Source organism: Miniopterus schreibersii (genome assembly GCF_964146895.1).
Source record: "Miniopterus schreibersii genome assembly, chromosome: 13".
Lineage (NCBI taxonomy): Eukaryota > Metazoa > Chordata > Mammalia > Chiroptera > Miniopteridae > Miniopterus > Miniopterus schreibersii.
In genome coordinates this window covers 61,887,164-61,910,692 of record NC_138113.1, presented here as the reverse complement: position 1 = coordinate 61,910,692, position 23,529 = coordinate 61,887,164, and the positions used below count along the sequence as shown (strand labels likewise).

The following is a 23,529-nucleotide window of genomic DNA, read 5'->3' as shown; positions in this document are numbered from 1 at the left end:
AGCCAAAGGTCACATGCGCCACAAGCTCAGAGAGAAGGTCCCACCTGGTCCAAGAGGGCAGCCACCATGCAGCCCCTGAAACAGCCCACTGTGCAGGAAAAGACTCTGAATTTTTTCAAAGAGCTTAAAATATTGATAACTGATCCAAAAATTAAAAAAACTCTATACTGGCCAACACTAGGTGGGTTAAAGCAAAATATTTTAACAGCTGAACCCAGGGGCTGGTTTTCATCCTTTGTGTTAAAAACTTAGAAGCACAAGATTGTTTCCTAAAAAAATAGAATAAAAAGTGGCCTTGGCCCGATGGCTCAGTTGGCTGGAGCATCAGCCAGTAGGCCAAAATGTGGTGGGTTCGATTCCCGGTCAGGGCACATACCCAGGTTGTGAGTTCGATCCCTTCCTCTCGCTCTAAAAATCAATAAAAACATATCCTCTGGTGAAGATTAAAAAATAAGTTCATAACCAGCTTAAAAAAACAACAGATTTTCACCACAGAAACTGTAGAGAAAATATAACTGACCCCCGAACTATAATAATCACTCTAGAGATAGTTTAAAAACAAAGAAACAAACCCCTTGGCAGTTATGCATATTTCAAAGCAATTATTCCAATTACTCATTTTTTAAAATTTATCTTCATTGTTGAAAATATTACAGATGTCCCCCTTTTTTCCCCCATTGACCCCTTCTGCCCCACCCCCACCCCCCGCCCCAGGCCTTCCCCACACTTATTGTCTGTGTCCATGGGTTATGCATATAAACATATAAGTTCTTAGGTTAATCTTTACCCACCCACCCACCCCGCCTGCCCTCTGAGATCCCTCAGTCTGTTCCATGCTTCTATGTCTCTGGATCTGTTTTGTTCATGAGTTTATTTTGTTCTTTAGATTTTTAATTACTCATTTTAAAAGTCTTCTTTTGCTGAAATTCCCAGAGAAAGAACTTTGGCTCAGTTTGGGGTTCCCTGGTCACTGAAGCCATAGGCTACCATGTGTATTAGCTTTTCTTTACATGAGGTAGTACAGACTCTCACTGGTTCAAAACGAAAGCTGAGTGTCAGGAAAGGACCACAGCTTGTGACCCATCAGCCCCACTGGTCACCCCTCAGAGGCCTGACATCATGGAGCTGCAGGGAGGAAGGGCTGTGGTCCTAACCCTGCATCTGGACCAACTTCTGGGAAGGGTCAAACCGGCAACTAAAGGAACATCTTCTTACCTTGTACATCTGGACATCATAGCATTTAAAAAGCTGGCACACTTCAGGCAATGACATGAGCACAACTGTGTCTTGCGGCAGAGATTTCCAGAAGGAAGTAAGCAAGTCCTCCACCTGAGGTAAGGAACCGGACAGATCTCTGAAAACTCACTTTGTGCCTGGTGAGACTAATCCCCCATAGATACCTAACCAGCCCCAAGTGATAGTGGGGTGAATTTCATTCCAGTTAATGGAAAGCCTGACCCTTCAGCTCTTCTAGCTGGATGGAACCTATTTTCATGTGGAAGTTTTCTGGAAGGAAAGATGTTTTAACCACAAGGGGGCCCCTGTTGATTATAATAGGGTGAGAGGATGGCCAGAGGGCACAGACCAGAGTTTAGGAGAAATGTTCATGGACTGTCCAACCTTCAGTTATTTCTCAGCTCTGAAAGGCGGTAACAGCGTGCAAGCAAAGAGGCCACCTCCTTGACAATGACTTAGAATTCGCCTAAGGACTGTGTAAGCCAGAGGGGCCTGGGCTCACTCTGTGCAGGAGCCTCCCGTAAGGCTGACATGAGCAGCTTTTGTTGAGGAACAAAGTGGCAGCTTCTTTCCTTTTCTTTATTTTCCCCCATTTGACTTTTCAGAGCCCACGACTGACCAGGTGGCCAGTCTGAGTTGCCAGTTAATAAAGTCTCTTGACTATTGGGGGTTTCTGCAGGCTCAAGTACTCTGAGGCATCGCAACCCTGACAGGGACCCGCCAGTGGCTGCGGGCAAGGCACCCGCCCCTGCAGCTGTCCCGGAAGTTAGGGCCGACTCCTGAGCGACCTGAAGCTGAGCCATTGCCAGGAGCATGAATTCCGGAGGAGGCATCTCCAAGGAGCCTCACAGACAGTCAACAAAAAATAGAGGGTGGGAGGGGCGGGGAATATTAATCCTTTGCCTCTCAGGTTGGTGAGTTGGAAGCACGGCCTTTGGGGTTGGTGGGTTTGAGTGAGGCAGCAGCCACAGGCTCATCTCTGCTGATCCCTCACCACCATGTCCAAAGTCACCAGATCCTGCTGCATCTGCTTCAGAAGCATTTCTCTGTGATGTCATTGTCACTGCTCCAGACCTGAGGGCCCTCCTGAGGCACTTCTGACCCTGCCCAGAACAGAACCCTCTCTGTTCCAATAGGGCGATCGGGTCGCTGCCCCAGCCTGTCTTCCCAATAACTCAGACCCCTCCCCAGGGCAGGCAAGGCCCTTTCTAGCACCAGCCCACTTTCCTGCCTCCCCTCTGGCTTCTCTCCTTCAGAGATAATAAAATCTAGTCTGAGGACCCTTTTGTCATGTGCCTGTGAGCACCCTGGTGCACGCTGGGCCCGCACCCCCTGTTCTACCTGACATCCCTTTCCCACCCCACTTAATCTGGTGAACCTCTGCTTTCCCATTAGAGCCCAGCTACAGGGCCTCCCCTGGGAGCACTCTCTCGCCATCTCTGCTGCTCCACCTCTGGGCACCCAGGATTGTTCAATCATACTGCTACTCTAGAACTTTCCATACCATATCATATGTATTGACTTATAGTGCTCCTTTTAGTACCAGACTATCAGTTTATCAAGCCTTATGGAAAATACCTCCCTAGTTCCAGAAAAGGTACTGGTCACAGGGTAAGAATTGAGTTAATATTAATGAATGAATAAAGGGGAACTAGATATCCAACGTGGGTGTATATTTTAAGCATTACATCAATAAAACAAGGCCCTTCCGAAGACATCTTGGTCTCTATGTCACTAGCGTGCTTTACACTGATAAGCACTGAATGTACTTAGGCTGAATGAATCTTATCGCCCAGAGTTAAGTATTTAGAACACTAAGGCACTAGAAAAACTTTTGTTCAAATGTATACTCGTCTCCCTAGATTTCCACTTTTGCACTGCAAACGATAAAACTCAGAGTGGTTAGAAGACGTATTCATGTTTCCGCCATCCAATCATTACAATATCCAGGTCAGAGCACCCGTTCCAGCCTTGCGTCTTTCGCAGTTGGCACGTGGCAGTGGAATGACTCTGGCATCATTGAAAATCCCAGGGCAAATAATATTACCAATGCTTTATTCAAAACCAGCTGGAATTAGGGGTCTAGAAAATAGCTGAATCATATTTATTTATTTTATTGACTTTAGGAAGAGAGAAACATGGATTTGTTGTTCCACTTATTTGTGCACCACTGGTTCTTTTTTTCTTTTTTTTAATATATCTTTATTGATTTCAGAGAGAGGAAAGGAGAGGGAGAGAGAGAAACATCAATGATGAGAGAGTCATTTATCGGCTACCTCCTGCAGCCCCCAACATGGGCATGTGCCCTGACAGAGATTCGAACCCCGATAGCCTGGATCCTAGGTCAACACTCAACGGCTGAGCTATGCCCTGCCGGGCTGGTTGATTCTTGTATGTGCCCTGACCAGGGACTGACCCTGCAACCGTGACTTACAGAGACCGTGCTCTAACCGAGTTACTTGGGCAGGGTATAAATATATATAAAGCATAGAGTTAGCTATCTTAGCACCTTGGAAAATTCCCAAGTGATTAAACTGAATAAAAATGTCACCCTCAAGAGCTCATTCATTATAAAATAGCTGAATTCTAAGCCTTTTAGTGCAGTTACCACAAGACATCCCTTGAGGTGTCTTTTCAAGTAAAACGGTTAACAGTGAGTCATAAATGTCTGTATTTTATAGGTAAAATCCTACCCTCTCAAGTTCTTGGTTCCTCACGCTTTGTAAAATGTCTTGACAGTAGTTGCAGTATTCATCAGCAAGAAAGGCCATCTAGGAAGGAGATGGAAAAGTATCTCATTTTGCAGGCTGCTCCAGGAGTTAACTGCTCCGCGAAGGCCTCTCTGAGGTCCTTGGGCTCAGCAGTAGCTGAGTTCCTCCTCTATGGAGTGATGCATACTCTATCGGCCCAATGCTGAGGTAGCTTCAGGTTTGATGTCATAACTCCAGGGTCTGTGCCAATCTTTATAAAGGTCATCAACCATCAACATCTTTCTCCCTAAACCCCAATTTTTCCTCTCCATATTACTTAGTCCCAGATTCTAGAAAATCCACATATTGGTTGCCTTCTCGGTCATGGGAGGCCCTCACTCTAGAAGATGACAGAGTGGGCCTAGGTGCAGCCTTTTTATAGGACGAGGGGAAGACCTGAATGTCCTGACCACCACCAAGTCCAGGAGGAAATGCTGGTCCTCATGGGTCTGGGAGAAGGCAAATATCACTCCATCTGGTACAACAATCTTAACAAGCAAGTAAGAAGACACGCACTGCCTGGGGTATTAAAGGTGTGAGAAGTTGGCCCCCCAGGCATGCAAACCTACCATTCTATAGGAGTTTTTCTTTGCCAGTCTTTGCTCTCAGAATAAACATATCCTGAATTCAGACAAAGGCAATCCAATTGGGTCTGTTATCAGTGAATGATTTTCACACTAGAAAACCATTTGCGCAATGGATTATTTCTTTAAAATGCTTTTTCTCACATATAAACTGTGCAATAATCATATTGCTATTATGTAGTCTTTTATCCTTACCTCTGCACACATTATTGATCTCAGCAATGTTTCCCTTCATTTCATTTCAAAAGATACTAACCTTTCTTTATAATTCTATGAACTATGGTCACCAGGGAAGAGTTAGAACTTAATATATTACCCAAAATTATCACTCTTGTGGTCATTTATTACAAGGGCTATATAGTAACGTGCAATAAAAAATACTATCTGTAAATAGTTTAATGCCACCAATAAATTTTACAACCCTCGTTCACCTAATTGTCCCTCCCTGAGTCACCCCGTCTGTATTATAAAATGGCTAGTTGTATCAGAAACCTTGGGCCCTAACTACCATGGAAAATGAAAGGTGTAGACTTTTCTTTAGAAGAATGATTTACAGAAAGGTAAACTGTTTCTATCAAGGAGGAAAAAGGTAACCTTAATGATCAAAGCCAATAGTTCTTAAGTGTGGTCCTGAAACTATCTATATTAGAATCCCTGGGGGTGCTTGGGATTCATCTCTTTAGGGCCTTAGTAAGTCAAATGACACCAGAAATCTGTCATTGTAGGTAGCTTCCCAAATGAGCCACATGTACACTCAAGTTGAGAGCATCAGCTCCAAGCAGACTGTTCTTTGTCCAACTCTGCATAAATCTCTATATTGCAACATGGCAAATGCATCACAGTTTCACCTGCTCAGAAGAAGTCATCTGAAAATACAGTATTGTAGTAATTATTACAGAAATTATTACAAGGAGAATATAAGGGTAAGCTATTCCAAAATAAAACAATAAAAGTAAATTTATGTGTTTTTTGAAGTCAATTCCCTCAGGCCATTTCCTGTGAAAAGAACTGATCTTTTGGTAAAAAAAACTTTAATCATGCACTGAAATCTTCTCTTCACATATAAACAATCAGAAATCTTAAAAAGTGTAGTACAGAACTCTACTCAAGCTTGAATTCTGCAGGAGGCATTCAGGAAAGAACCAGAGGGATTCCCAGTCTGGAGAAGTCATTCGGCAAAATAACAAAGAAAAAAGAGAAATTCTATTTAAATTTTACAGGTATATTAAATGCAATTTGGGATTTTCAACAGATCCAAGAAATGTGATTGGAATTATTGTCATTCATTTATTCCACCAACCTTCAGTGCACACATACCATGTGGCAATCCCTAGAGATACAATAAGGGGACTTCCTGACATGACCCAACCCTCTAGGAACCACCTGCCTCCCCTGATTACTCCATCAATTCTCCTCAATGCCTTTTGTTCTTCCTGCATCCTTGAAGACACTACTCCCAGAATTATCACTTCCAAAGCAAATGCATCTCCTTTTGAAGATGCCTCAATGGATGAAATCCAAATTCCTCAGCCTGGCACTGACAAGCTGTCGACCATCTGGACCTCACCCAGAGTCTCCTGCTCCCCAGCATCCTCACCTCTGGCTCCTCACTGCCCACATACCTCCCAGCACAAATTCAAGCTACGCCCTCAAGATGAATAGCTCCTAAAGAAGGATCCTTGTGACCATTCCAGAACCATTGCAAGGGCAGTGTGGCAAGCAGAGTAATGGCCCCCAAAGATGTCCACATCCTAATGCCTGGAACCCTACCTGGCAAAAGGGACTTTGCAGATATGATTAAGGCTAAGGGCCTTGAGATGGGGAGATTATTCTGGATCATCCAGGTGGCCCCCAATATAATCAAAAGGGTCCTTAAAAGCAAAGAACCTTCCGCAGGTGCAGAGAATCATAGAGGTAGCAGCATGGAGAAGGACTGCCTTTGCTGGCTTTGAAGACTGAGGAAGAGCCACAAGCCAAGGAACAGGGCAGCTTCAGGAAGCTGGAAAAGTCAAGGACCAGATTCTCCCCTGGGTCCCCCAGAAGGAACGTAGCCTTGCCAACCCTTTGATCTTAGCCTAAAGAAGAGGAGAAACTGTGTTGGACTTATGACCTGTAGAACTGCAAGATAATAAGTTTGTGTTGTTTTAGGCTATCAAATTTGTGCTAATTTATTACAGCAGCAATAGGAAATGAACATGGGCTTCCTTTCCCAGGAAAACCCAAACACAATCTTTTTTCCTCCCTCCCACTTTGGGGTTCCCACACCACTGATAGCATGCATTGCCCATTGAATAGAACACAATTGTTTCATGTCTATCTCTGCTCCCCAATTATAAAGCTGTATTCTTTTTTGTTAATTTTATTTTTCAATTACAGTTGACATGGGATATTATATTAGTTTCAGGTGTCCACTCCAATGATTAGACATTCTGTAACTTACTAAGAGATCATCTCAATAAATCTCATACCCATTTGACACGATACATAGTTATTACGATATTATTGACTATATTCCTTGCGCTGCACTTTACATCCCCAAGACTATTCTGTAATAATCAGTTTATACTTCTTAATCTGTTCACCTTTTTCACCCATCCCCCCAACCCCCCTCCCATCTGGCAACCACCAAAAATATTCTCTGTATCTGTGACTCTGTTTCTGTTCTGCTTGCTCATTTATTTTGATTTTTAGATTCAACTGTTGATAGATATGTATTTATTACCATTTTATTGTTCATATTTTTTATCTTTTTTTTCTTCTTGTTAAAGCAGACCCTTGAACATTTCATGTAATACTGGTTTGGTGGTGATGAACTCCTTTAGCTTTTTCTTGTCTGAGAAGCTCTTTATCTGCCCTTTGATTCTAAATGATAGCTTTGTTGGGTAGAGTAATCTTGGTTGTAGGTGCTTGATTTTCATCACTTTGAATATTTCATGCCACTCCCTTCTGGCCTGCAAAGTTTCTGTTGCAAAATCAGCTGACAGTCTTATGGGAGCTCCCTTGGTGGTAACTAACTGCTTTTTTCTTGTTGCTTTTAAGATTCTCTCTTTGTCTTTAACTTTTAGCATTTTCTTGGTGTGGGTCTCTTTGGGTTCATCTTATTTGGGACTCTGTGTGCTTCCTGGACTTGTATGTCCATTTCCTTCACCAGGTAAGGGAAGTTTTCTGTCATTATTTTTTCAAATAGACTTTCAATTTCTTGTTCTCTCTCTCCTCCTTCCAGCACTCCATGAAGTGAATGTTGGTACTTTTGAAGTTGTCCCAGAGGCTCCTTATACTATATCTTCATTTTTTTAACTCGTTTTTCTTTTTGCTGTTCTGATTGAGTGTTTTTGCTTTTTTATATTCCAAATCACTGATTGGATTCTCAGTGTCATCTACTCTATTTTTATTCCCCGTAAATTATTCTTCATATCAGTTTGTGTAGTCTTCATTTCTGATTGGTTCTTTTTTATGGCTTCTGTGTTCTTTTTAAGCTGTTCAAGTTCTAAGTTCCTTGAGCATCCTTATGACCATTGTTTTCAGCTCTGTATTCTGTAGTTTGCTTGCCTCCATTTCATTTAGTTCTTTTTCTGGAGATTTCTCCTGTTCTTTCCTCTGGGGCCTTTTTCTTTGTCTCTGCATCTTGGCTGCTTCCCTATGCTTGTTTCTATGTATTAGGTAGAGCAGTTACATCTCCCTGACTCAGTAGAGTGGCCTTGTGTAGCAGGTGTCGTGTAGGGCCCAGTGGCACAGCCTCCCCAGTCACCCAAGCTGGGCACTCCAGGTGTGCTCCTGTATGGACTGTGTGCACTGTCCTGTTGTAGGTGATTGTTGCTGGCATCACTGAAACGGATGGACTCTCAGGCCAACTGGCTGTGAGGACCGGCTGCAACTACAGTGAGGAGCTCCTGTGTAGGAGTCAATGTAGTCTCAATGTGGCTTCTTCTTTAAATCCCAAGTTGTAGTACTTCCATTCAGCTAGATTTCAGGAGGCTCTGAATAATGGCTGTTTTGTAGTTTACCTGTAATTTTGATGTAGTTGTGGAAGAATTTGAGTACTTCATTTACCTACGCTGCCATCTTGACTGGAAGTATCCAAAATTGTATTCTATTCAAATATAGGGAGAATAGTTTTTTCATTAGTGTTTTCAGTTTTCTTTCATACCTCATTCAGTCTTCAAGAGTGCTAGTCACAAGACAGGTTCTTAAAAGGTTGTCCATTCCATGACACTTGTCAACAAGACAGCATCAAAGAGCTATCATATTGTTTTGGACAACTAAAATTGAACTTGTGATGGCATAGCTATTAATAGTTCTTGTTTCCTAATTCGAAGAGCTATAACTGTAATATAGAGACACTTAACACATATTTATTGTTCACAAGATATACAACTTTTTTAATTATAGTGAAAGAAACACATTAAACAGCTGATGGGCAGCCACACAGTATGCTCCTTGATGACAAGGACCTCATCTGTCCCAGCAGTATGTGTGGCACACAGTGGACACACAAAAATTCTGGTCAAATGGTTGAGTGGTTAGGGCTACACATAATAAGAACATTACACACAAGGAAATAGGTGCATCTAATTAAGCAATTACTGAATATTTCTGGGGCTATTATAGTAAATCTATTTTATTCAGCACTCACTGTTCCGTCTTGTTGGGTGATGCTGTCATAATTAGTAGATTTTTCAAAGGCAATGATGTCTCCACTGTGACAGAACAGATAACAGAGCAATAATTTTAGTAAGACACTTATTTCTGAGCAAAGAAATAAAGTTTCTTTTGCAGCGAGGTTATTTGTAAGGGGTACAACTTTTATTTCAAAACCATCCTTCAAGTTTATATCCACAACCAGTGATTATCTCCTCATTTCAGTTATAAAAAAATCTATTTCTATAACTAGGACAACCACATATTTATTTTTAAAGGTTTATTCCCTATAGAAGGAGGATATGATGTCATCATGGGTAGAGCTTGCTCCTGTGAGAAATGAAAGCTTATTATGGACATGAAGTCTCATCTTTTCTGATCTGGGGTTTTAAATGATCAATTCAGAAACAATGATAGGCTCTGCATTGATGTATATAGCAGAGTACCTTTGAAGAACAAGGAAAATGAGAGTAAGATAGAAGTTCCACTTGACCAAGCCTCTTGGACTTCTAGGTTATATTGGAGACATAAATGTGTCATGGAGAACAAACTCAGTTTTATCCATGTGGTATGGTATCTTTTCCCTTTAATTGTGGACATTTGAGAAACTGGGAACCCAGGGACCCCAGCTTTGCACAGGGAATGTGCATTCTTCAGATGCCAGAGGTGGTGGCATCTCCTTCCCAGTTCCCTCACTATCTTCAGAGCTGTGGCAGCTCTGTTCCTCCAACATATGTCCTTCCACCTGATTGTTCCAACTCTACATAAACACACAAAGAAAAGAGGAAAGGAGCAGACTAATGCTCTGCTTCTGGAAGCAATGTCTTCAAGGAAGAGATGGTCTGGGAGGGGGTGGGAGTCAGAAAGGAGGTGAAAGGAAATAGCTTTCGTCTCACACATAAAGGTCCTAATCCCCTCCCAGCCTCTCCAAAGTCCTGGGAGCTCTCTTGTGAAGGTTTGTGTCAGTTCACTGTCTAACTCAAGTCATGGAAAACTGGGCAGAATACTTGATACCCCCCTGGTCAATGTTTCCATGTAACACTCTATTCAAAACAGGGCAGAGAGATTCAGGGTCTGGAAACAAACCCACTAAAAAGCCATTCTCCTTTTATCACTTACTAAGAGTTATTATCACAACAGGAATTGAAATTTGAACTGTTCAGGACATAGGATATGTTCAAACTGGAAGGGATACACACATACACACACAAATATATACACAGTTGACCCTTGAACAATGCTGAGGGTCAGGATTGGGTGGGGGTTGGTTGCCCATCACCTTCGAAGTTGAAAATCCATGTCTAACTTAAGCTGGCCCTTCGAATACTGTGGATTTCTAACCACCTGTTTACCCTTGAACAACTAGATTTGAATTGCACAGGTCAATTGAACTCATTGGGTCAATTTAACTGAGCAGGTCAATTGGAAAAATCTACATATAAGTGACCTATGAAGCTGAAACCCATGCAGCTCAAGAGTCAACTGTATATCACCACATAGGATGATACAAGAGGAGCCAAAGGGTGAGAATTTGAAATGCTTTAGAATTCTATTTGTCGTGTCTCAAAGGTATCTTCTTGGATAAGTATGGACAATGGTGGAGTTTCTCTAGGTAAAATTTATAAACAATCGACAATAAAACAATGAATAAAAGAAGACAGAAGAAACTGTCAGAAAGGAAGTTTCACTGAGTAAAGGGTGGTCATCAACCTTTATGAGATGCCGTAAAAACCACTTGAGAGTTTCTTCAACTAAGTTGGAAGGAGGGTGATTTCTCTATCATTCCACATTGTGTTAATATGCTACTCATAATATGTTTTTTTTGGAAACGAATGCAAGACCATAGTAGAAATATATTCAACTGCATCCATCAATCCATCCACCTGCCCATTTCTTATTCATTCATCTAATAGTATTACGTGCTTACTCTATGTCAGGCATTGTGCTAGGCCTTCATAGATATAGCTGTGGCAGACAAGGCCTGTTCTCACACAGGTTATAGCCTAAGATGTTACACAAATAATTTCAAAGATATTGAGGGAAGGTTTTGACAGCTGAAATATAGGGTATTGGCCAACACATTCTATGTGGGGCACCCTATTCTATTATTAGAGCAACAGTTTACATCCTTGTAAAATGGCAGCTGGATAAGCTCAAGAGAGCTTCAGTGGGATTATTTGTGTGCTTTGGCCGACACATATCACAGCACCATACTTGGACAACACTTATTAAGCTCTTTCCATGATGACAATAATCTTCATGGGTCATGCCTTTGAATACTCAGAAACAAATCTGAAAGCTAGAAGGTCTAGTTTTTGATTTGAAGAAATCACCTATCACTCCCCTCTCTCCCCAACCCTGACCCTGGTCATTTTGGAGGCCAATTGGCTGAGTGATGCTATCAATTATTTTGGATTTTTAAATGAAACTCCCAAGTTTCTACCATGTGTTCAATGTAGAATGAGTTTAATTCAACAGCCATTGAAAGGAGAGTGGTATCACCCTCTTCACTGTTATAAGGAAGACTGAAAGGGAAATTCCTGCCATATAGAGGTTTATGTGTAGCAGACAAGGGGGCACAATCCCAGCATAGGGGAGCTATGTTATTTTTGTAGTTTCAATAATTATTGTTTCAATGCTACATAGGGACTTTATTCATTGAAACAACAATGGGAAAAAATATTTATCAACCTCATGGAGAGAGGAGGTCATCTGTAAAACACTCCCCATCACTATCTGCCCAGGCCACAATAATTGAAATGCCCTAATTCAGATGAATGGCTCATCCCAGGGGGAAGACATGTAGGTTTGGTGATAGCCTAATTTATTTATTTTAAAAATTATCTCATCTTAGAGCATGTATGCAAACAAAGATCCATGAAAATATGCATGATTAGAAGGTGAGTGGGAGGCAATATTAGAGCCAGGCTACAGAGCAGCTGAGCAGAGAATCAGTGCTGGAGACCAGCCTCAGGCAAGAGGGTGGTAGAGAAGGGCCCAAGTCAAGGGCATCAGAACCTAGAAGATCTGGCCAACTAGGTGGAATGGGCACTGCAGGCAATGGCTGTGCTTTAACCTTGCAGGCAAGGCTGGGCTGGGCTAGAAAGTGAGACTATGTAGACAGGTGGTCCACCAATGGTGCCCCTTCTGCACACTGGGGTCTACTCCGCAAGAGGAAGGGCAACTAGGGCCAGAAGGTCAAAGCAGCATCAGAGCTAACAGTTTCAGCTCTCGGGGCACCAGCCAGGATGGCCTCCTGCTCTGGGGTCACCGCCTCTGTGTCATTTCTGTATGTGGTTCTGAGTCAGTCCTACAGGACATTTATCAGGTTATGACCAAAAGCAGTCATTAAAAAATATGGCTCTGGTGCAACCACAGCAAACATCCTGAGCTGGTCTTGCTGTGAAAGGACTTCCAGTCCACAAAGAAGTCTCCCTCCATGGTCCTCTGAGGGCCTGAGATGCTTTAAGGCGCCACATCATGATGACAGAGAAAGGCCCATGGCACACAAGTGAGTGACCTGAGGTGAATCAGCCGAGGGAGGTCACTTGGGTTCCTTGTGAGTTGTCCCCTCAGCATCTGCTCCACAGGGCCCAAGCCAGGTGGGTACAGGATGTTAAGATTCAACTACTGGGGGGAAGGGCCAGGGCCAGGGAATGGAGGGAGAGAGAGCAGGACAGGGTGGCCTGGGGGGGGGGGGGCAGGCCCAGGACAGAACAAGCCTCCTTGTCCAGCTTTGCCACTAACTTGCTATGTGGCCTTAGGCACACTGCTTGCGCTGTGAGGGCCTCAATTTTCCACCCCTCAAAAGGGAGGATGGGATCTGAGGACTCCCAAGACCCTTTCTAGTTCCCAGAGCCTGTCTGCTGTGAACAGGTGGCCTCCGTGCCCTGCAGGCCTATACGGTGGTTAAAGATTCCTCCTGGGCCTTGCGCAAGGAGAATGCAGAAGTGTCTCTCTGGGGCCCTGCAGACACAGCAGGACAGCCACATCTTACTTTAATTAGCTTTATGATCAATTTGGCTAAAAAGGTCCAGTGTAAAGAGGATTGAGAAATGATTATATGGCACACAACTCATCTTTTTCCCCCATAAAATCTTTCAAGTGTAGTGTTAGCTTGATATGCTTTTGGCATGTAACTTTCTTTTAGCCTAACTACAGTCTGAGTCCACATTCTCAGGCTTTGACATCATTTGTCATTAATCCAGACTTTCGTTTACATCATTTTGGCATTGCAATTTGCCCTCTCAGATCACTTGAACAGCAATGAAACAACTTGAAGCAATTATCAAGGTAAGAGGGTAAAAATGTAATAAGACCTAGTTCAGGCCCCATGCTTGTGAAGTGTCAGGTTGCACCACAGAGGTGCGTCGTCTGCCAGTCGTTAAAGGATCTCAGTTCAATTTTTACTCAAAGCACACTAATTATTTTGGTTTGTATTAGGAGAAGATACCCTTAGTTTAATGAATATTTTTATATCCAAAGTTAAAGTAGTAAATACATGTATTCATATAAGGACACGTGTCATTATGATTGCAAAACACTGTATTTAATATCATCTTGATTACACTAGTACTAATCACTGAAATATGCTGAGCACTAACTCGTTGCTAAGTGCTTACTTGGATTACCTTAATTCTCACGATAATCCATCAAGTAGGTAGACAGCAATTCACTATTACCTCCTTTTACGTACAAGAAAAGACAAATGGAATTTGTAGGTCTGGAAGCCCAGCTCTGACTTCAGGGCCTCATCTCTATTACTCACTCCAACGTGTCTTGTAAAATATGCGTGTGTGATGAAAGTAATGTGTACAAGAAGACAAAGGAAGACAGCTTTGGATCTTAAAATAGGAAAGAACAACCTTATTTTTAAATGTGGTTTGCTCAGAATTGTGGGTTAGTCATTTTCTGCATTGCAGTGGGTGTTTTTATACTGTTTAACTCTATCCTAACCCATTCAATTCTCTGAACAATTTAATTGCAAAATGATGACCTAGGGGGACACCTTTGGAAGTGTTGAAAGTCAAGCTCATTCACATTCACCTTGAGCAGCTGGAGGTCAGGCCTCGCCAGTAGACAGCAAACAGAGCATTGCTTTGTAGTGGGTGTCTCTGGGCTGGAGATGGGCAAGGGAGGGACGCTTTGAGCAAATGTGATACTCCCTGTGAAGGGAGCTTAGGAACATCACCAGCTTTTTAAACCATTCCCAAGCCAGGGTCACTCTAGGGCGTAATTCTCCACACACCTGTTTTCTGAGCTGCTAGAAAACAAGTTGCATATTTTTTAACCTTAACAAGTTCTCACAAGCCTTGAACACCACAGGGTGGACAGGGCCAAACAGTGGGTCGCCACTTGGACACCTGACTAATATCTGAGAGTCTGGCCCTCTGGGGCTCCTCAGAGCCCTCGCAGGGAGGCTTAGACCCAAGAAGGTGAGGTGCCACAGTTGCACAAACAAAGGAAAAGCAGCTCTTCTTGGGGAGGAAAGTGCCTCGGAAGGAAGGCTGGTGTCTCTCTGACATCAGCAGGCCTGGAGTGGCCACCATGGCCAGCTGACTCCCCTGTCAACTCCCTCTCCTCCACCAAGGCTGGGCCTGAAGATAAGCCCTGTGCCTTTCTGCAGCACAGCCAGCCAGCTGTGGACCCACAGCCCAGATTCCCCAGGACCCGCCGAGGCCAGGCAGCCCCTGAGCTCATGAGCTGGCAAAAGAACAAAGGAATAGAACAAAGACACAATGTTAGAGGCACAATTTTAGAAGCTTTTTAAAGGTCTTTAATATGTTAAGTTGAAAAAGCTGTGCATGTGCATGCCCGTGCGCATTGAGGGAGTAGGAATGAGAGCAAAGGTTAGTTTCCATTTATCCTAAGAGACATGAGACTCTGTACAGTTAATTTTAGAATTTACATTAGATAGACTGGGGATTCATCTATTTGGAAAACAACAAACAAGTTTTCTTTGAAACATATTAACCAGGGATTTTGCCTAAGTGGTAGTTAAGCAGAACTATTTTCCTAGATGTGACACACACACACACCCCACTCCATTCCCCTCTTCTCCCCAGACAATAATAAAGCACTTTCTACACTGGCCTCAATTCCTCAGTAAGTTTCTAGGTCAGCAATTGTACCAGGGTCCAAGTCTCAAGCTGGCTGCCAGCTACACAGGACAGGAATCTGGGAGGTCTACTCCCTGAGAAATGATGTTACCCTGGAGAGGGGAGCAGAGAGGCAAAATGTTCTAGGTTTTATGAAGGGGTCCCTTTCATATGGTGCACACTGCATATTTACAGTTATTTTCCTTTAAAAACACACACACAAAGCCTCAAGCTTTTCATTTGTTTTAAAAATCGAGCCTTGGTTTCTCCTTGGTTTAGGGCAGATGCTGCCTCAGCACTTTTTAGTGCCGTTCCCCACAATCCCCCACACCAGTGCCACCTAGGCAGGTGGGAAGTTTAAGGGGATCATCAGTGCCATGGTCCCTGGCTCAGGACCATGTCTACCTGCTGCTTCTGCTGGCATAAGATAAGGTGGTGGCATAGATGGTGATAGAGACCTGGGCACAGAAATTCTATACTGATGTGGCATAAGAGGGGCAATATGAGAGAAATAGGGAAGAGGTAGGGGCTTACTTGAGACTAAATTTATTTTAATTAGAATATATGCTTCTTTGCAGTGCCTAAGGTGGTGGGTGTAAGGAAGCAAAGCCCCCCAATGTCCCCCAAATTCACCTCTTTGCCATCAACCCTGGTTTCAGGCCAGGTCTCTCTATGCTCTTAGTGGTGTTTCCATTTCTTTCCTTTACACAAGGTCCAGAAAAAAAAGAGAAAAAAAAACACAAACAAGATGGCAGCAGAGTTGCTGGAAGTTACATTCACCTTCTCCCAGGACCAAACTGGAATTACAACTAAAATATAGAGCAAGAAACCTGAATAATCAACTGAGGACTAGCTAAATAGAAGTCTTAAAACCAAGGATTTACAGAAGAAGCCACATCGAAACTGGTAGGAAGGGCAGAGAAGCCAAATGGGCTGTCCCTGCACCTATGTGCTGTGGATGAGAATCCAGAGGGAGATCTCAGCTGTAAGGAGTTCCCACTGAGAACTCTGGAGCTTAAAACCCAAGCTGAGCTCCCCAGCCCAGAGCACCAAGATGGGAAAAGGTGCCCACATAACGTCTCGCTGTGAAAATGAGTGGGATTTCTGTCTGTGAGGGAGAGATAAGGTAGAGACCTAGGCGCCCTTTTAAAGGGCAAGCACACAAGATCTCACATGCAACCACTCACTCTGGACTCTAGTAGAGGGAAGATGGAGCCCACTAGAGTCGTGTGAAAAGAGACTAGGGTTTGTGGCTCCAGAGAAAGAGCTGAAGCATGGTCCCTGTGCTGAGTCCCCTCCCACACTGCAGACACCATCTTTCTTGTGTAGAACACTACCTTCCATTGGCACCAGCCTGGGAGACTGCATTAGCCCCACCCACGAGACTCCCTGTCACTCTGCCCTTCAGAGATCATACCTTGTGGAAGAGCCAGCTGCCAGAGGTGTAGAGACTCAGGGGATGCCAGTGATTGAGTTCTGTGACTCTGAGGTGGAGGCCATTCCTCTCACCTTCTTGTGAGCCTGACCAGTGCCTCCTCATTATGGGAGTTAATACACTGTGGTCAGGGTCAATCTTCAAAGTCAGCCAGCCTGAGGGTCGACTCTATGCACAAATGGGCCAAAAGCAATCAAGACTCAATTAGAAGAGGAAGGCTCACATAACCCATACAAGGGACATTCCTAGAGCACCCAGCTCAAGTGATCAAAGAGACTGCACCTCTGGGTCCCATAGGACACCTACTACTTAAGGTTACCCCATGAAGACTGGGAGACACAGCACCTCTACCTAATACACAAAAGCAAACACAAAGAGGCAACAAAAATGGGGAGACAAAGAAACATGCCCCAAATGAAAGAACAGGAGAAATCTCTGGAAACAGAGCTAAGAAATGGAGGCAAACAATCTACCAGATACAGAATTTTTAAAAATAGTTGTAAGGATTCTCAAGGAACTTTGTGAGAACTTCAACAGTATGAAAAAGAACATAGAAATTATAAAAAAGAACCAGTCAAAAATGAAGAATACAATATTTGAAATAAAAAATAAACTAGAAGTAATAAACAGTAGGTTAAATGAAGCAGAGGATCAGTGATTTGGAAGACAAGGTAGCAGGAAACTCCCAATCAGAGCAGCAAAAAAACAAAATAACTTTTTTCAAATCTTCACCTGAGGATATTTTTTTCATTGCTATTCAGAGTGGAAGGGAGAAAGAGAGAGAGAGAGAAACACGGATGTGAAAGAGATACATTGACAGGTTGTCTCCCACATGTGCCCCGACTGGGGCCAGGGATCAAGCCTGCAACCAAGTTACATGTCTTTGGCCATAATTCAACCTGGAACCCTTCAGTCTGTAGGCCGATGCTCTAACCACTGAGCAAAACTGGCTAAGGCAAGACAAAAGAAACTTTAAAAATCACAATAATATAAGAGACCTAAGGGAAAACATGAAGTATACAACATCTGCATCATAGGGGGCCAGAAGGAGAAGAGAGAGAGCAAGGGATTGAAAACTTATTTGAAGAAATAACAAATAAAAACTTTCTTAACCTGGTGAAGGAAATAGAAGTACATGTCCAGGGAGCCCGGAGACTCCCAAAGAAGATGACCCAAAGAGACTCACACCAAGATACATAATTAAATGCCAAAAATTAAAAACAAAGAGAGAATCTTAAAAGCAGCAAGAAAGCAGCAGAAAGTTATCTGCAAGGGAGCTCCCTCAAGACTGTCAGTTGATATCTCAACAGAAACATTTCAGGCCAGAAGGGGTTGGAATGAAATATTCAAAATAATGAAAAGCAAGGATCTACAACCAAGACCACATTACCCATCAAGGCTATAATTTAGAATTCAAGGAGAAATAAAGAGCTTCCTAGATAAGAAAAGACTAAAGGAGTTCATTATCACCAAAGCAGCATTACAGGAAATGTTAAAGGGCCTTCTTTAAGAAAAAGAATGAAAAAAAGAAAAAGAGGAACATAGTTATAAAGAATAAAATGGTAAAAAATACGTACCTATTAATAATCACTTTAACTATAAATGGCTTAAATGTTTCAATCAAAAGGCATAAGGTAGCTAAATAGATAAGAAAACAAGACCCATATATATCCTGTCTACAAGAGTCACATCTCAGAACAAAAGACTCATACAGACTAAAAGTAAAGGGATGGAAAAAAATACTTCATGCAAATGGAAATGATAAAAAGATAGGTAGTAATACTTATGTCAGGCAAAATATACTTTAAAACAAAGGCTATCATAAGAGACAAAGAAGGGCACATAGTGCTAAAGGGATGAATACAAGAGGATATAATTTGTAAACATTTATGCACCCAACATAGGAGCACCTAAATATATAAATCAAATTTTGATGGACATAAAGGGAAAGATTGACAGGAATAAAGTCATAGTAGGGAATATTAACAGCCCGTTGACATCAATAAATAGATCTTAAAGACAGAAAATTAACAAGGAGATGGCAGCCTTAAATGACATACTAGATCAGGTGGATTTAATTGATAGCCATCTTCAGAACATTCCACCCCAAAGCAGCAGAATATACATTCCTTTCAAGTGCACATGGAATGTTTTCTAGCGTAGACCACAGGTTAGGACACAAAACAAGTCTCAATAAATTTAAGAACATTGAAATTAGATCAAGCATCTTCTCTGACCATAATGGTATGAAACTAGTAATCAACCAAAGGAAAAACTGAAAAACACACATAGACATGAATGCTAAATAACATATTTTGAAACAATTATGGGGTTAACAATGAGATCAAGGAGGAAATCAAAAGTTACCTTGAAACAAATGAAAATGAAAACACAACCACCCAAAATTTATGGGACACAGCTAAAGTGTACAAAGAGGAAAATTCATAGCATTACAGGCCTACCTCAAGAAATAAGAAAAACTTCAAAAAACAATCTAACCTTACACTCAAAAGAACTAGAAAAAGAACAATGAAAAAATCCCAAAGTGAGTAGAAGAAAGGAAATAATAAAGATCAGAGGAGAAATAAGTAAAATAAAGTCTAAAAGAAACAATACAAAACATCAATAAAACCAAGAGATGGTTCTTTGAAAAGGTAAACAAGATTGATAAACCTTTAATCATACTCATCAAGAAGAAGAGAGCACCCCAATAAATAAAATCAGAAGTGAAAGAGGAGAAGTAACAACTGACACCACAGAAATACAAAGGATTATAAGAAAATATTATGAACAACTATATGCCAACAAATTGCACAATCTGGAAGAAATTAATAAAATTCTAGAATTATAAAATCTTCCAAAACTGAATGAAGAAAAAACAGAAAATCTGAAGAGGCAAATTACAACTAATACAATTGAAGCAGTAATAAAAAAAAAACTTCCAACAAACAAAAGTCCTGGACTGGATTGCTCCACAGGTGAATTTTACAAAACATTAAAGTAGAAATGACACCTATTTTGCTCAAACTTTCCAGAAAATTCAAAAGGAGGGAAGATTTCCAAGCTCATTTTATAAGGCCAACATTATCCTGATTCTAAAACCAGATAAAGACACTACAAAGAAGAAAAGTTATAGGCCAATATCCCTGATGAACATAGATGCAAATATCTTCAACAAAATATTATCAAACTGTATTCAGCAATACATTAAAAATATCATATGACATGATCAAGTGGAGTGTATTCCTGGGATGTATGGTTGGTATAATACTTGCAAATCAATTAATGTGGTACACTGCATAAACAAAATGAAGAATAAAAATCATATGACCATATCAATAGATGCAAAAAAACTTCTGACAAAATCCAGCACTCATTTATGATAAAAACTTTCAGCAAAGTGTTAATAGAGGGAACATACCTTAATATAACGAAGGCCGTATATGACAAACCCACGCTAACATCATACTCAATGGGGGACAACTAAAAGCATTTCCATTAAAATCAGGAACAAGACAGGGATGTCTGCTTTCACTACTCTTATGCAACATAGTACTGGAAGTCTAGCCACAGCAACTAGAAAAGAAGAAATAAAAGGCATACACATTGGAGAGAAGGAAGTAAAACACATTATTTGCAGATGACATGATACTGTATATAGAGAACCCTAAGTATTCCACCAAAAAAACAACTGGAACTGATACATAAATTCAGTAAAGTAGCAGGATACAAAATAAATATCCAGAAATCAGTTGCATTTTTTATAATTAACTATCAGAAAGGGAAACTAAGAAAACAATCCCACTTACTATTGCATAAAAATAAATAAAGTGCCTAGGAATAAATTCAACCAAGGAGGTAAAACACCTGTGCTCAGAAAATTATAAAACACTAAAGAAAGAAACTGAAGATACAAATAAATGGAACCTTATACAATGTCCATGGATAGGATGAATTAACATTGTTAAAATGTCCATACTACGTAAAGCAATCTACAGATTTAATACAATTCCTATCAAAATACCAATGGCATATTTCACAGAACTAGAACAAATATTCCAAAAATTTATATGGAACCACAAAAGACCCCAAATATCCAAAGCAATCTTGAGAAAGAAGAACAAATTTAGAGAAATCAAATTTGCTACCTGATATGAAACTATACTAAACGCCATGGTAATCAAAACAGCATGGTGCTGGCATAAAAATATGCACGTAGAGCAATAAAACAGAATAGAGCACCCAGAAATAAGCCCAAGCCTATACAGTCAATTAACATCTGATAAAGGAGGCAAGGGCATACAATGCAGTAAAGACAGTCTATTCAATAAATGGTGTTGGGAAAATTGGACAGATACATGCAAAAAGAAATTAAACTAGACCACTTTCTGACACCATACACAAAAATAAACTCAAAATGGATTATAGACTTAAACGTAAGACTTGATACCATAACATAGGCAGTAAATCTCAGATGTTTCTCTTACTAATATTTTTTCTGATGTATCTCCCTGGGCAAGGGAAACAAAAGTAAAAACAAACAAATGGTACTACATTTAAGTAAACAGTTTTTGGTGCAGCAAAGGAAACCATCAACAAAATGAAAAGACAACCTTGAATGGGAGAACATATTTGCCGATGATACATTTGATAAGGGGTTAATATCCAAAATTTATAAAGAACTCCTGCAACTTAAAACCACAATGAGGTGTCACCTCACACCTGTCAGAATGGCCCCATCAACAAATCAACACATGACTCGTGCTGGCGAGGGTGTGGGGAAAGGGGACCCTGGTGCACTGCTGGTTGTGTATGACTGTGCAGCCACTGTGGAAAGCTGTATGGAGTTACTACAAAAAATTAAAAATGGAACTGCCTTATGACCCAGTGATTCCACCTTTGGGTATATACCTGAGGAAACATTAATTCTAAAGAATACATGCGCCCCTATGTTCATCGCAGCATTATTTCCAATACCCAAGATATGAAAACTGCCAAAGTGCCCATCAGTAGAGGAGTGGATAAAAAAGCTGTGGTGCATTTACAGGAGGGAATACTACTCAGCCGTAAAAAAATAAGGATATTTTCCCTTTGTGGCAGCAGAGATGGAAGTGGAGAGTATTATGTTAAGTGAAATAGGCCAGTCAGAGAAAGACGAGAACCATATGATTTCATTCATATGTGGAATTTAATGAACAAACTGAACTACCGAGCAAAATAAGGAAAGACTCTTAGAGAGCAGGCAGACAGCTCTGGTGGTGGGGGAGGTGGTGGGGGGCTGGGGGCTGGAGGAATTGAGCAAAAAGGGAAAAAAGAGAGAAAACTCATGAACACAGACAATTGTGGTGATTGGGGGGGTGAAAGTGGAAGAAGGTATAGGGGGGATAAATGGTGATGGAAAACATAAAATAAAATAAAATAATAAAATAAAATAAAATAATAAAATAAAATAAGAAAAAAGAAAATCACTCATAAGATACATAGAACAATGCAACAGAATAGAGAGCCCAGAGGTAAACCTATGCCCACATGTTCAATTAATTTGCAACAAAGGAGCCAAGAATATACAATAAGTAAGGGCAGTCTCTTCAATAAATGGTGCTGGAAAAACTGGATAGCCACACACAAAAGAAGGAAACGGGACCACTATCTTACACCATACAAAGAAATTAATTCAAATGTTTTAGGACTTGAATGTAAGACCTGAAAACTTACAATCCTAGAAGAAAAGATAGGTGGTAAGCTCTTTGACATTGATCTTGGCCATGACTTTTGGATTTGACACCAAAAGCAAAAGCAACAAAATAAGAATAAGTAAGTAGGGCAACATCAAACTAAAATATTTCCACAAAGCAAAGAAAGCCATCAACAAAATAAAAAGGCAACACACTTAGTGAGAGAAAACAGTCGCAAATCATATATAAGGGGTTAATATCCAAAAATATAAAGAATTTATACAACTCGAGTAAAACAAAAACAAAAAAAATTAAAAATGGCAGAGCATCTGAATAGGTTTTTTCCGAAGAAGACATACAGATGGCCAGCAAGCACCTGAGGGGTGCTCAACATCGGGAGTCCTCCAGAAAGTACAAATCAAAACCACAGTGAGATGCCACCTCACACCTGTTAGAGTGGCTATGAAAACAAAACAGAACAAAACAAAAACAAGAGATGACAAAGGCTGGCAAAGATGTAGAGAAAGGGGAACCCTCCTGCACTGTTGGTGGGAATATAAACTGGTGCAGCCACCATGGAAAACAGTCTGGAGCTTCCTCAGAAATTAAAAAGAGAACTACCTTACGGCCCAACAATTCCACTGCTGGGTATTTATTCATAGGAAATGAAAAAACTAACTTAAAAAATACATGCACCCCATGTTCACTGCAGCAATATTACAATAGGCATGATATAAAAACAACCTAAGTGCATATCCGCAGATGAACGGGTAAAGAAATTGTGGTACATACACACAAAGAAATACTGTTTAGCCATGAGAAAGAAGGCCGTGTTATCATTTGCGAAGTCCTGGAGAGCCCTCGAGAGCATCGCGCTAAGTGAAACAAGTCAGGCAGCCTACTGGTCGCAGAGCCAGCCGTTTGCTCCAGAGCCTGGCTCGTATCCCCGGGCAGCGTTGCATACACCACCCGCTTTCGGAGAGGATTATATTTAGGCCAGTGAGGAATCTCAGTGCCCCTCTGCCAGGGCTGGCGCACAGCCTCCCCCTGCGGCCTCTCGGGGCCCAGTCTCAGCAGGCCTGCAGGGGGCTCCGCTTAAAGCGCAGTCACACT

General features: G+C 41.5%; 1 protein-coding gene across 1 annotated transcript in view; it reads right to left on the bottom strand.

Moving 5' to 3' along the window:
• Nucleotides 1-23,529, bottom strand: part of RFX8 (regulatory factor X8) — a gene marked incomplete at both ends in the record, with an annotated part of 59,480 nt that overhangs the window by 17,551 nt on the left and 18,400 nt on the right. The window contains 5 exon segments of the mRNA XM_081156447.1: nucleotides 1,216-1,329; nucleotides 3,930-4,007; nucleotides 4,556-4,591; nucleotides 4,595-4,663; nucleotides 9,204-9,267. Of these exon segments, the coding sequence (XP_081012573.1) occupies nucleotides 1,216-1,329; nucleotides 3,930-4,007; nucleotides 4,556-4,591; nucleotides 4,595-4,663; nucleotides 9,204-9,267 (361 nt within the window).